Raw genomic sequence first — 15315 nt, forward strand, 5'->3', positions numbered from 1 at the left:
CCAGACTTTTATTTTGACACACTTAAATGGCTAGGTCGCTATTGACATTTCTCCGGTATTTTTGAGTTTAGCCTGTTGACTGACCGGCTGAGGACTTACGGTGCCTCTGGAGTTATGGCTTCTAACAAGCGTTCGCGTCTTTTCTCATTAGATGCATCCACCATGTTTTGATGTAAGTGACGATCATATTGATGTAAGAAAATGACAAAATAAAAACATGAAAGTGTAATATATTTAACGTTAGCATCCTCCCGTTTGTCATGACTGACTAGCTGCCTCTCTGGCATAAAAAAAATCGTATGGCTGTCACTGTGAAAGTTTGAGTTTGAGTTTAGCTAGCACCAGCAAAATATAGGCATAATTCAGTGATGGGTCATGGCCTAATTAACAATAAAGTTTATGATAAACCCATGCCAGGTTTATTTGCAGTTATATCTTAACACATAACATTAACATTACCCCTTTCTGGCATGTACAGTAAAGCTAACATTATCAAATCCCACTTACAGATAGTTATTGCAAACTAGGCTACTATTATGTATGTCTCTCTCAATGAGTTTTTATGTTGACTAATAACCAAAGCGGGAACCACCGTTGTGTTTTCTGCTTATGGATGTTAGGAAAATGTATTTGTATACAAGTAGGCCAATGTCTCGTCATCTTTGTGATTACAAAAAAGCCTGCTAATTTGCTACCTTCACTGATGTAACGTTAGTCTGAGACTCGTAATGTTAACGTTAGCACAGGATAGGTTGAAGGTTAGTGAACGAGTGCAACAGGTTCATTATCATCAACTGATCAAGTTTAGATAAATTATATAACATGATGTGCATGTAAAACAAAACGTAAATCCATGTCAGGTTTAACAGTCCCTGTTCTTGGTGACATGCTTATCAAATGAGTCACGATTTCATGCGCTATGCTTCTGGCCTACGTTAGTTCATATCCTCATCATTTTTTAGCTGTAGCCTAAGGCTTACTGTCCAGCTAAATCCCAAATAAGTGCAAGATATGCCAGTCTATTTCAATGAAATCAGTACTCATATAGTATCTTGTTTCCCAGCTTCTAATACATAAATATGTGAACCATATTTATAACTTTTTGTTAGTGAAAGACTTTGAGACTGTAAGTGAGTAGGCCTATGGCCGTCTATGGGAAACATGAATATATAATTCTTAATGGATCATATATCATTTGAAAGAGCCATTTCTAATCTTTAAACTGAAAGAAACTTACAATTGACACTTTTCATTAGATTTTTAGTTATTCTTGGTTATTTGAAATGTTTCTCAAATTGCCCTTTTCTCTTAGAATTCCCAGGAATCTGGGGCATTGTTATAGAATTCCACTGGGGTATAGAGGGTTAAATGACTTATGGTTTCAATCTTTATTAGTGTTCATAAGGCATCTAATATGTGTCTCTCATCTGTTGTTGGTTATAATTAGCTCTCCAGCTGAGCAACGGCAGCTTCTGCAAGACGTCACTCCGTGGATGCGCAGTATGGTTGCCAAACTTAAGACTGGAGTGAACGTGGCAACAAACTACACGACACAGTTCCGATACTTTTGTATGGGCGTGTTGTCTGTGGTATACAACAAATCTTTGAAGAGTATAGAGACTTTCAAAGTACGCAAGTGTCCAAATTTTATTCCTGCACAACAAAATTAAATCATCTCAGTCATGAAATGCTTTGCATACATTTAAAGGTAAGAAATTATACCTGTTTCAAAAAAAATGTGCTCATTCATGTATACCATCTGCTCTACAGACTGCAGGTTGGGTTGATAGACAGCAGACATCAAGTGGTGTGACCATCCAATTCAGTGATAATTCAGTGGCCTGTACTCTCAGAAAGGAAGAAGAAGAGGTACTGTATGTTGCCACAGTCTAAACGACTTGAATAATGTATTCCAAATTCAATCTGGTTGCTGATATTTTCATTTAATTCAACAGTGGTTTGAGTTGTACTTTACCAAGATACGGCCACTGGCTTTACTTAGACAAGATGAAGATACGGACGACGAAGGCTGCTTCTTTCTAGGACAGAATGGTGGTCCCATTGCAAACACAAAAACAGATTTACAACGTCTTTGGAAGTTGTAAGTATATGTACTGTGCACACACACACACACACACACACACACACACACACACACACACACACAAGTACACTGTATAAGTTGATCCACAGACACCAGCTAGAAGATGTTTAAATTGGATCAGGTTCTATTTTTTTTCACAGTTCATGTCATGCATACATAGGTAAAGCATATTTATCTTTCCATGTTGTCAGTTGTGAGCAGAAAACTCAAAGCAGTGAGCCGATTCCTGAGGATACACAGACAGCTAGTGGGAGGTGTGTGCAAGCAGTGGTATATGTTCTTCCAAGGTCTGTGTCATGCACACCAGTGTAAACCATATGTATTTTTTTCCTATTTACTCAGTTGTGAGCAGACGACTCAAAGCAGTGAGCCGATTCCTGAGGATACACAGACAGCTAGTGGGAGGTGTGTGCAAGCAGTGGTATATGTTCTTCCAAGGTCTGTGTCATGCACACCAGTGTAAACCATATGTATTTTTTTCCTATTTACTCAGTTGTGAGCAGACGACTCAAAGCAGTGAGCCGATTCCTGAGGATACACAGACAGCTAGTGGGAGGTGTGTGCAAGCAGTGGTATATGTTCTTCCAAGGTCTGTGTCATGCACACCAGTGTAAACCATATGTATTTTTTTCCTATTTACTCAGTTGTGAGCAGACGACTCAAAGCAGTGAGCCGATTCCTGAGGATACACAGACAGCTAGTGGGAGGTGTGTGCAAGCAGTGGTATATGTTCTTCCAAGGTCTGTGTCATGCACACCAGTGTAAACCATATGTATTTTTTTCCTATTTACTCAGTTGTGAGCAGACGACTCAAAGCAGTGAGCCGATTCCTGAGGATACACAGACAGCTAGTGGGAGGTGTGTGCAAGCAGTGGTATATGTTCTTCCAAGGTCTGTGTCATGCACACCAGTGTAAACCATATGTATTTTTTTCCTATTTACTCAGTTGTGAGCAGACGACTCAAAGCAGTGAGCCGATTCCTGAGGATACACAGGTGGCTGGTGAGAGGTGTGTATTGTGTTTGCAAACAATTATCTTTTAAGGTCCCTGTTACACCAATGTAATGCACATTAATTTCCCTATATTCTCAGTTGTGAGAACATCAGTCAGAGCAGTGTTTCCCAAAGACTGGGTTAGGTTATTTGGGTCGTCAGCACAATTTATGTTGTGTAATAGGCCTAACTTATACCATTTAGCCAGGAAAGCTATCAGTTTTCTATTAGGATAGTTTACCACAGTCACGGCCCTCTGCGCAATTTTGTATTTAGAATAGCTCTGAAACTGGGGGGGGGGGGGGGGGCAACACGTCGCACAGGGGACAGCGTGGACATCTCATTCGCAAAATGAAACATTTCTGTGCGGACCTCGCAGTGGCAAAATGCAAGGGACATCAGCCTAATCAGCTCTTCAACTTGAAATCCAGTCAACTAAAGCAGGCATCCGTATGCGGACATGGCTATTCAATTTGCGTTATAGGCTGTAGATAGTTTTGATTGTAGATGCACTCTTTAAAGTTAATAGCAACCTCCTCACATTCCTTATTATTTCGGATTTAAAACGCTCAACAGTGCATTATTAGGCTACAATTTAAAAGGACATTTTAAACGCTATTATTTCCTCTCTTTTTCCACCTCGCAAACTCTATACTGTAGGCTACAGTAAAGGCGCATTATCTTTTGACTATTACGCGAAAGCCTCTTGTTCTGATATTTATTAATTTCTCATTCTTACAATCTGTTGAAAGGTATGTGCTATATGAATGAGTGAATGCTTTAATGTAGCGCTTTTGAAAGTACACCCAGCAGTCCTGAAATTAACCTATTCTCATAGCTCTTCTTCCTCAGCTTTGAATACAACAGCTCTTGACCAGTTTGAAACATTTGTTGAAATGTTTCCCGTCACTCTCAACGACGAACCACCCACAAAAAAGAGGAGGATGAGCGCTGGATTTGAAGGCCGTGACGTTTATGACAAGTGGAGAGGAGAGCAGTACAAGATGCGCTTAAATTATATCCTCGGTAAGCATCATGCCATGCATCATGTCATAAGTGTCATGTCTTTGAAAACAAAACAGAATGTTGTAGATACTCTAAAAGAGAAGGTGTGCTGATTTTCATTGTTTCTGTACTGACACCAGCTTACAATTCCATCTCAGCTCACATTGGCAGGCATCAACCGACTTTGGACAAAGTCCGTCTCGTCATCTCCAAAGAAAAGTGGCACGCAAACCTCCCGGACCTTAAGGATATTCTTCAGGCTTGGATATCTGAACAGAAGACGAGCATTGAAAAGGATGGCAAAATCATAAAGGCAGTTTCGGAGCAAAAATGGAAAGGGCTTCAGATCCAGGACTTTGGTGGAGATAAGGGAAAAGGTGAGCAAACAAGAAACATAACAAATGAAAAGCAATGTCAAGATTTGAAATGGACATGGCCGTAAATATTCTAGTCTGTTCTGTTGTAGGTGTCGTTGCCACCATGCCATTCACCAAAGGAGATGTCCTTTGTGACTACCATGGCCGAATAATCCCGGCATCTGAAGGAAAGAAATTGCTTGCAGAACAGCAGAGTGGAGAAATGGGCTATCTTTTTTTTTTCAAGACCAGAGGTGGTGCCAGTCTTTGTATGGATGCACAGACCTTCCCTTGTGAATGTCACCCTCTCAAAGACACATTTGGGAGGAGGATGAATCATTCTAAAAAGAAATTCAATGTCAAGCCGGTACATTTCCAATTGAAATTCCCTGATGGTTGCAGAGACACTATACTGTTCCTGGCAACAAAGGATATCCAGTGCAATGACGAAATCTTGTGGGACTATGGCGTAAACAAGACATCATTCAGAGGTGAAGGTCTTGACTTGGACTGGTTAGATGAATGAGACAAACATTTTTCTGGTGTTTGCTGACATTGCTGTGCTGGATTTGCCTCCTATATGCCGCTTTTAAGCACCAAAAAAGAACGTATGTGTATGTTGATTTGTATTCAAATAAAGTTCAAAGTTCTAGACTCTGCCCAATATCTCTCTCTCTCACACAAACACATACATACACACATACACACACACTGCTAGACTATGTTCTCTCTCTGTCTCTCTCCCTCTCTCTCTCTCTCTCTCTCAAACACACACACACTCTCTCTCTTCTCTTTCTCTCTCTCTCACACACACACACACACACACACACTGCTAGACTGTCATCTCCCAATCTCTCTCTCTCTCTCTCTCTCTCTCTCACACACACACACACACACACACATACTGTGTTCTCTCTCTCTCTCACAAACACACACTGCTAGACTCTAGACTGTGCTGTCTCGCTCTCTCACTCACACACACACACACTCTCTGCTAGACTGTTCTCTCTCTCTCTCTGTCAAGAATCTTTATTGGCATGAATGTAGATACAATATTGCCAAAGCAGGTAATAACAATGTAAAAAGAAAATTAATAAATAATAATATTTTTAAAAAAGAGATAAAATAGCAGTGAAATAGGTGAATAAATGAATAATAATAAAACATAACAATAATAATAATAATGACAATAAAAAAGAGCATTGTGCTTTGTTTATATTATTTGGTTGACTCCTCTCTCAAAATGTGGCAGGACTGTAGGTATTTTGAGGCAAGTTGGGTAAGTGACTATCTCACCCAGGAGGAATGGAAGTTTTAGTTCATTTTTGAGAGTAATGAATACAGGGTGAATATATTCTATATCATTGTAGGTAGTCGGTGAGGAAATGTAATTCATCCTCTATTGCTCCATTATTACAATGAGCACATAATGTGCACTGTCTCACTGTCACACACACACACACACACACACTGTTAGACTGTAATCTCCCAATCTCTCTCTCTCTCTCTCTCTCTCTCTCTCTCTCACACACACACACACGCACACACTCTGCTAGACTGTGTTCTCAGAGTGAAAACAATGCTAAAACATTTTGTCAGCTATCAATTACTTCAGGGCCAGTCTCCCCAGGCAGGATTCAAACCCACACTAGAGGGGCTCCTTAACATGTCACAGACGGTCATTCTCATACTGGATCGCGTGGTCTTTTATTTTGAAATTTCGGCTAAGTTTTTAGCAGAGACACTTTGGTTTTAGCCGCTTTTGCTAACATTGTCATGTCCGGTTTCAACGTTCTATTTTCATCGAGCTAGCCATCGGGATCATGGAAACAGTAGTAAGTTTTTCGCATTAACATATTAAATAGATAATGCTTTGTATAAGAAAATGTTTCAACTGAAGCAGCAAGTTCGAGTAACCTTATATTCTTGCAGCGTGTTGCAGCATGATTTACAAGTCTAAATATCGAATTTCATAGGATATTTTAACGATGGCTACATGGCTAACATCACTTTGAAAATGCATATGATACAGTCCCGGTTTTTTTTCTTTTTCTGGCACAAACATTAATATGTTTGTTGTATCTTAGATTAGGTTACACATCCGGAAAAGTAGCTGATTTGTCGTTTTTTGAAAGGCAGTTAGTTAGCGTTAATGCCATTATGCTGGTGTGTTTTAACATGTTCGTGTGCATGGACGAACGTTAACAATCTGCCAACTTCACGTTAAGCGGTAGCAACGCTAATATTTGCATTTTTGTAGGTGGATATCAAGTATTTTTGTCCTATAAAAGTCCTATAAATCTAATACAAAGGTCTAAACGTGGATAGACTGAGTGGCGATTGAAATATAGCTAAGTTAATGTAAGATTTACAGATTTGGTTGATAATGGCAGACAATTTGCAAATGAACTTGCTTATCATGAGAAACTGGTGAGTGATCAAATGAACAACTTAATTTCATTTGCACCATCTTATTATAAACGAAGACATTTTCTAAAAACAAAGGCATCTTTGTGTTTACTTTTTTGAGGTACGACCACAGGTGGAGTTACAGGCACTGCTACAGCAGGCAGGTGCTGACAAACTTGTCTTCACCTTGAAAGAGGTGAGTCTAAGGACAAACTCCAGCTCACCTGGCACTAGTGTTTCCAAGCTGGGCACTAGTGTTTGCAAGCTGGGCCCATGCTTTTCACTTTAGTCTATGAGCACAATCTCTGAAGCACAATGCCTTCATTTTCACTAGAAAAACAGTTTTAAGCCTTTGAACATAATTTGGCAAGTGGATATTAACTTCCATATGTACAGAGATTTCTAACCATCTAATACATAACTACAGTAAAATTAGTGTACCTCAGAGTGAATATGGTCTAGCTTCCCATTTCTGAGGTTTGGGTTAAAAATAAGTGCTTTTCATTACAAGGGCATGTGACTGGAAGTTGTTTGTGTTGTCAAACCAGTTTGATATTTGCCTCTGAACTGTGACATGGGTGCATTAGGTTTCAAAACCAATCCAGTCTTGTCCAGGCATATACTGTGCAATTTGCAACATTATAATTTTAATGGTACAATCTGTACATAACCTAATAGTTTTAAGCACCCTGGGTTCAGTCAAATTGTCCTGGTAGGCTTAAGTATTAATTTAACTTAAGTAGTAATTTGAATACTATGGCATTTTTTTCTTGCCATGGCTGTGGGCTCGAGGGAAGCTTGTATGAATTAGTTAGGAAGTGTTAGTCATCCCAGACCATGATAGACAGATTACATGTACTGGTCTACGGAGGCGAAGGCAATATGTGGAATAGTTTTTTACTCATCTGAGACAAGTTCTGCTCTCATCATTGGACTGAGAAAAGACTAACAGCCATGGTTAACATAATTGTTTCTGGGCGTGTAGAGTAGTAGAGTAGAGATACTTTATTGATCCCGAAGGAAATTAAGGTGTCCAGCAGCAGATACATTTATCACAAAGCAAAAATCCAACATTTGACATATCCACATATCTACATATCACATATCCACATATCGCTCACTGCACATACCAGTATACATATATACATGCAGACATTCGTTAACTGTCAGTTTAGACTGTCGCCAGATAGAGAAGTGTCTGAAGACTGAAATGCCCACCATTGTAATAAATAGATAAGTATTAGTGCATGACAAGGTGTGTCTAAGTGTATGAGTTAAAAGTGATTGCTATTTGTTTTTGTAGGTGATGTATTACCTCGGTAAGTACATCAAGATAAAGCATCTCTACGACCAGCAGCAGCAGCACATAGTGCACTGTGGAGGCGACGCGCTTGGAGCTCTGCTGAGGGTCGAAACATTCTCTTTGAAAGAGCCACGGTACTTAATGATACATGAACACTTTTGTGGACGACACAGATATCTCTCTTTTTGTCCCTCCCCCTATTATTAATTTCTCTCTCTCACTCTCTCACACTTTCATACTATTTCTCTGTCTTAATAACACAGAAATTCTCTCTCTCTCTCTCTCTCATGCACACAGAGGGTATGTGTTGGGAGGGGTGGCAGTGAACAGCTGGGCTGTTGAGTAGTCCTCGGGGGCGTTTAGGGACAGGGAAGGGTTAGGAAGGGCTGGAGCACAGGTGTTGGTGTCTGTGCACACAGCTGCCCCCCACTGCTGTCCTTCTGTCTGACCCTGCACAGCTACGGTACTTCTTCACCCTCCTGTACTGAGTTAGTGCCGTAAACAAAAAAAAGTGTTTTGGAAAATAGTGTTGCTGTATTTGTGACCATTTACACTTACATAAGTTGTTGTAAAAAAGCTGACTAAGATAAGCAAATGAGCGCTCATAGTGAAAGCAAAAGCACTTTGCTGTTTTTGACTCTTAACTGTTCTTACATTCGCTCTGCAGAGTCTTGTTTGCTATGATAATGAAAAACCTAACTGCAGTGACAACCACTCAAACAGCAGGTGTAGTATTTTTATGTATTCAGTTGTATCTTTACATATGTTTACTATGAGCTATTAAACATTAACCTAAAGTTTTGCTGCATTTAAAAAGTTAAGTTGACTTCTCTCTTTTCTATGTAGAATCTCAACCTGCACTTTCGCAACTCGACAGCCAGAATGAAGCAGAAGGGAGATCAGAGGTAAAGACATTGGTTTGTTCAAAAGGAAAGAAAACAAAGTCCTGGTTTAATCTGGAGGCCTTGTTTTGTGTGGCTGTTTTTTTTAGATTGTTTTTTTGTATGAATGAATGAAAATGAACATATGCAAATGAATGTGAGCTATATGTATTAAAGTCAACTAGTTTAAATTTAGATGTACTTGACTGGGCTTGTTCAGAGCCGTTGTAGAGAGCGCCCTTAAGATGATGTGTGAGTGGCAGCACAAGCACAGTGTGTGTGTGTGTGTCCTCTTTCCTGTGTGTGTGTGTGCTTGCACATGTGTAATAGCGTCTCTCTCTGACTCATACAGTACCTCATTGACGATTCGGACTCCGAGTTCAGCGTGGAGTTTGAGGTGGAGTCGATCGATTCGGACTCCGAGTTCAGCGTGGAGTTTGAGGTGGAGTCGATCGACTCGGACACATACAGCGAGAATGATGAGGCCTCTGTTTCAAGGGAAGACAAGGTGTCAGAGTGGTTTCATCCCACCCCACAGATGAAAGCACTGACCAGCTCCTGCCCGCCCCAGACGCCCGGTCTCACTCTCCTTATCTCTCTCTCCCTGCGCAGGTTTATGAAGCCTGTCTGCCCGTTAAGTGCCTGGAGCCCTGTGTCATCTGCCAGAGCCGGCCACCGAACGGCTGCATCGTGCACGGCCACACCGGGCACCTCATGGCCTGCTACACCTGTGCCATGAATCTGAAGAACTGCAACAAGCCATGCCCAGTGTGCCGCCAGGACATCCAGTCCGTCGTGCTGACCTATGTCTCCTGAGGCCCAGTCCGTCGTGCTGACCTATGTCTCCTGAGGCCCAGACCTTCCACCACTTTCTTCCTCGCACACACAGACACAAAGATTTATCATAGTATATTTAGTATATTCTTTATCTTCTACAGTCCTTATTGCTTAGTTGTGTTTTTATATTATATACTTTTAATTACTTTTTCTGCTGTTAGTGAATGTGTGTGTGTATGTTGTCTGTATGCTACTGTGACCTTGAATTTCCCCTAGGGATTAATAAAGTATATATCTATCTATCTATCTATCTATCTATCTATCTATCTATCTATCTATCATACATACACTTCACTTAGAGTTATTCATCACACATAGGATTTAACGTTCCGAAACTTTTGCCCTTGTCAAATGCAGATGTTTTATCAGTTTATTGATATCGTCACAGGCTGGCAGTCTTGCACTATAGGTCATGTCAACAGGATAAGAGGAGTGATTTAAAAACTCTTTACTCTCAAAAAGTGGAAATATATGGAAAATACTGCTATCCATAGCTGTAATATCATAATGGCACTACCTGAAAATCTAACAGTTTACGCTACTCTTATGTCTTCAATTAACATTGTAAAAACTTTTTAAAACACCCCTACCCATGAATGATGAGGTTTTTTTTGTATTGTAATGGTCTCCTCTCTCTCCCCCTCTCTATCTGGCGTACAAATTCAGGGTAAGCAAATTACTTGTCTGGAGTGCTTTTCTCCAACATTTTCATGTCCTCTGTTGTTTGCATTTCCCTTAACATGAACATTGTATAGTATTCTATAATCTTACGTCTTATGTTTAATAGGCTCGTATAATGTGTTTTGTTAATACAGGCTGGTGAAAGATAATTTTAGAAAATGCAAATCTGTCAATACACAAAAAAGATTATTTCTCCCTCTCTCATTCAAGCGGTCCCACCATACATTCAAGAATTTTTTTTTAACATCACCCATTGTTACATTAATGTAATATTAGAGCAGATATGTGTCACATATCATAGATTTAGTGCTGTGAGAGTGAGTGTAGCATCATGCAGAATGTTTTAGAAGGCCTGCTGGTTAAAAAACGGGTGCTCTTATTTACATTGGCCTTTGGCAGCTTACATTTTTCAGTATCTGGCCTGCATACCGAAGAGTTTGCCCACCCATGTTCTATGTGTTTGAAGCAACAAAATAAAGCAAATGGAGGTAAAATTTACTCAAGCATTTTAATGGTAGAAAAAATAATAACAAAAAGCAACAACAGAATAATCACAAGACAAACTACATAGAAAATGACCGTGATGGTGTGGCATTTGCATCTGGAACAAAAAGAGAGAGAAAAATAATGAGTAATAATGTAACACAAATTGAGTATTTTGCTTCATACTGGATTTACCCATTCTGTTCTGTCTCCGGGGAGGGGGGGTCAACCAGGGGGGGTGCGCTGGGGGGGGGGGAGCGGTTCACCGGCAACATTTCCATATACAGCACTGCAGAACACCAGAGATAAAAGACATTTCAGAAAGATCATGAAACATGGGTGATTTTTGGAGCCCAAGTCAGATGCTGGTTTTATTTACAATGATGCACATGAAGGGGGAGAAAGTATGCTTTCCAATCAAATTACAAGTTCCACATTAATACTACATAGATCTGGCACCAGCATGCGTTCTGCCACCTAGTCATTGTCTGGACATGGACTTTGTGTCCCAGAGTGGATGGGGGGACAGGGGGACAGACAGAGAAAATGTGTGTTCGAGTACCGTAAAACTTCAAATAATGGCCGAGTCCCTAAGACGCCTGTCTCTTTTAAACGCCTGGCATGGCTACAGATTTGGGTTAAAGGCCGGTCTCCAGTAGAGGCCTGGTCTGTTTTTTAGTTTCGGGTTATTTAATCTTCTAAAACCCGTCAGATCGTCTGTTTAAAGATTCGCAATGACACGAAACCGTTACAGAAAGGAGGTTACAGCAGTGTGAATTAGATGTTGCACGTCGTTACAAGCCGTTGCAAAGCATTCACATGTCTGGTCACAGTTGCAAGGTTGCATCAAGTTGCTGCTCATCTCGCTGCGAATCTTGGGTGTGATTTGGGCTTAAGTATGGCGTAGAATGCGCACGTTATGATTAGATGGCATTAAAAGACTGCAGCGGTGAAAAGCTAGAGTTCCAAATTGTATAACTTTTTTCCCAATATGAACTATGCCTATGTCCGACTTCGTCATCGTTCAATTCATCCCTTGTGTTTAAAATTTGCGGATAGGCCGATGGTAAGCTGGTTTTTATGCTGGCAACAAAACCAGAACGGTTCGCGAACTTTATTCTTTATTCTAAATGCCATGGCGATAAAGAGAAAGAAGTCAGAAAAGGAATTTACCTTAGACTAGGCTATATCAGAGCCCGTCTACGGACATTCTCTGGCTATATAACCTACTGAAATAGGTTTATGATGTAAAGTCAAGTGCGCTTCTAGGGACTGGTGTGTGTGCGCACAGTTTTTATTGATGAGTCAGAGTGGCAAGTGCTGCGCATAGTTGCAGTGGAATGTGGCTGCCCAGGGCATTATAAAACTTCTCACTCTTAGACCTACTCATACACGTCGGTGAAATGGCGTATTTAGCTGTCTAAATTTGAATCATATGCTGGGGGAGAAATCGTCGGACATCCATGATTATTTTGTTATTCAGCACCCCTGGTCAAAAATATGTTCCCGCGCGCCTGGAAGTAGGCTATGATTTGAATGTAGACTGTTGTCAAATTTGGCAAATACAAAACGGGAGAAACAATATGGTTCATGCTCTCTCATGCTGTTTCATTCATGCCGAAAAGTAGGGAGAATGAAACATTAAGCACGTTCCACTTTTGTATAAATAATTCCTGAACGTTTTTTTGTCAGGGCTGATAATGCAACTGTATTTGACAAAGGACCAATATAGGCTATTTGCTAGTGACAAAATATGAGCTTTCAGTGTGATACGATCTCTTTGTAGATTACGTTTAATTAAAACGTGGTTCATCTGTTCTGGCTATCCCCGCTATTTGGATCTTACTGTATCTCACTCAATGAACATCTCAACACTAAATTAATGATACAAGGATACAAGGAAGTTTATTGTCACATGCATATAGTTACTGGAAGTAAGAAATGCAGTGAAATTATGTCTGGTGTCAGCCTATTTGTGCATTTATGGGGGGGTAAAAAGTGCAGTAGAAGAGGGGTTTAGTAGATTTAGTGGCAAGGGCTGCATAAAAAAAGGTGGGGGAGGATTGGGATTGGGTGGGGAGCACCAACAAGGAGCACCCAAGAGCAACAGGGGCAAGGAAAAACTCCCTTACCAAGGAAGAAACCTTGGGCAGATCCACGGCTCAAGGGGCTAACCCAACTGCCAGGGGTCTTGGTGTGTGGGTTGGGGGGATGACAGGGGAGATGGGATAGTGTGCAGTGTATGTGGGGAGAGGGCAGTGTGCAATATGTGTGTTGGAGAAGCTTCCTCATGAGACAATGTGCTGTGTATTGGGGGGGGGGGGGGGGGGGGGCAGTGTGCTGTAAGTATGTTGGCGATGTGTGTTGGAGAAGCTTCCTGATGAAATAATGTGCTGTGTATGTAGGGGGCGGGGGGGGGGGGGGGGGCAGGGACTATTGTAAGCAGAGTCCTGTATGTATGATGTATGTGAGTGATGACAGTGAAGATGTGTGTGTGGGCGGGAGGGGAGTGGAGCAGTGACTGTGTGTGTGTGTGTGTAGTGTGTGTGTGGGCAGTGTGCTGTAAGTATGTTGGGGATGTGTATTGGAGAAGCTTCCTGATGAAATAATGTGCTGTGTATGTAGGGGGGGGCAGGGACTTACTATGATGACTAATGATGATCCGTAATTGTCATCAGATAGCCTAGTCATATAGGTAGACATTCAGTGTGTTTGAAATAATTAATTCAATAATATTTTCCATCTTTGCAGAGGAAAAGTTTTGTGTAAAGGGAATTAAAGGCCTGTCTCATATAGACGCCTGTCTCTAATACTAGCCGGTGCAGTTTGGCGATTTGGGAAAATAAAAGCCCAGGCTATTATTTGGAGTTTTACGGTATGTATGTCTGTCTGTCTGTGTTTGTTGCTTGCATACATACTTTTACAGCTTGTCCTCGGAGGGGGGGGGGGGTTCCAATTCCTTGTCCAATCTCTTGTCTGGGACACTACACATAAAAATAAAAATAAATTAAAAACAGCCATTATCAAGAAAAGTTCCACATTTACATCTAGATTATCTGCAAGGCAAAATGGAATAAAATGACATTTTTAGCCAATAAAAAGGGGATAACAATGAATGGTGGAATGTGGTTTTGGGTCACAGCAGAGCCTGAAGGGCTTCATCAATTAGTGGTAGAGTTGGGGCCCTGGGCCACTCGGGCCGATCTGGAAACATTTGAATGACAAACGACGCCAAAAAATACAATTTTCATGCCTCCTTTGCCAAAGAAATGTCTGATATGCTTGAAATTCCATATTTAGCAAATTCAAGGGAGGTTTAGCCTATTCAGCATTCATCATTAGATGTGATTTCGCGCGTTTCAGGCCTGCATGTAAAATGAAATTCTGAAAGTGAAAAGTGAAACTCTGCTAATGACAGGCTCACATGTGGATATTGCTGGTGAAGCCTAGTGGAAGACTGCCTATAGCCTATTGGTAATTGTAGTGAAATTCTGCCAAGCGCAGATCTGACTTGTTACAGTCGGTTGGAAGTTGTGGATCAATAAATGTAGTGGGCTAGCCTTGTCAGTCGTTGTCACGTCAAGTTATTTTTAAGTTTAAACACAACGCAAAAGTTTTACATAGAACATCTTCATATGACCATCTCTGCTACACGGTGCACAGACAATCTGTTGCGGTTTAGCCAGTAGGCCTAGGCTAATTTTGAATATGACAGGGGGACGGTAGTCTTCCTGATTGAGCTTAGGCTACTTTACAATTTTACTGTCTCTGAATTTATTTCGTTGTTGGCCATGTGCACATAGCTGCCTGATTAACAGTGTTTCTGTATTTAACTCTGGCAAGCTGTTGAGACGTTAGGTTATTGGTTGAATGTGCCAGGCTGTTGTTGTCTTCTTCGTAAAAGACGTAAAGCAACATAGCCTACCACAACTTTTTTTTATGTTCCAACTAGTACATGTTGTGCAATGTTGCTAGGAAGGATTTAGCATTGCAACAATCACATTCTTAGCGTTTTTGGGGAGCCTCGCGCTCTATAGACAGTCTTTTGATCAAAAATGATACTAATACTATACTATACTAATGATATTTAAACATGCAGAACAAAATTGATTTAAATGTAAAGAAACCAAACCAAGAACCAAAACACTTCATTCATTCACTTCATTTTTAGCCATGATGATACCCACGTTCTCTCCATAGACAGTAGCCTCTTCTCTCCCAGGCTTCTCATCCTCTAGCGCCATTCAATTTAATACGCAAATA

General features: G+C 40.7%; 1 protein-coding gene and 2 long non-coding RNA genes across 3 annotated transcripts; all 3 read left to right on the forward strand.

Annotated features, from left to right (window-relative positions):
* LOC143103572 (uncharacterized) lies at window positions 1–2363 on the forward strand. The gene is made up of 5 exons (XR_012982896.1): window positions 1–172; window positions 1448–1628; window positions 1771–1869; window positions 1956–2101; window positions 2296–2363. It is a non-coding gene; the product is annotated as an uncharacterized LOC143103572 (long non-coding RNA).
* Window positions 2364–3048: 685 nt separating this feature from the next.
* On the forward strand, window positions 3049–5052 carry LOC143103583 (uncharacterized). Its single transcript, XR_012982905.1, has 4 exons — window positions 3049–3113; window positions 3936–4123; window positions 4261–4479; window positions 4569–5052. It is a non-coding gene; the product is annotated as an uncharacterized LOC143103583 (long non-coding RNA).
* Window positions 5053–6281: 1229 nt separating this feature from the next.
* LOC143103548 (E3 ubiquitin-protein ligase Mdm2-like) lies at window positions 6282–10043 on the forward strand. The gene is made up of 7 exons (XM_076267281.1): window positions 6282–6293; window positions 6989–7063; window positions 8171–8304; window positions 8838–8896; window positions 9017–9075; window positions 9404–9559; window positions 9664–10043. The coding sequence occupies exons 1-7, from the start codon at window positions 6282–6284 to the stop codon at window positions 9865–9867; spliced, it is 699 nt and encodes a 232-aa protein (XP_076123396.1). The 3' UTR covers window positions 9868–10043.
* The last annotated feature ends 5272 nt before the right edge of the window (window positions 10044–15315 follow it).

This window comes from Alosa pseudoharengus, unplaced genomic scaffold (assembly GCF_046254945.1).
Source record: "Alosa pseudoharengus isolate Yale_2024_CS ecotype anadromous, Long Island Sound unplaced genomic scaffold, YU_APseudo_1.1 YU_APseudo_1.1_scf_48, whole genome shotgun sequence".
Lineage (NCBI taxonomy): Eukaryota > Metazoa > Chordata > Actinopteri > Clupeiformes > Clupeidae > Alosa > Alosa pseudoharengus.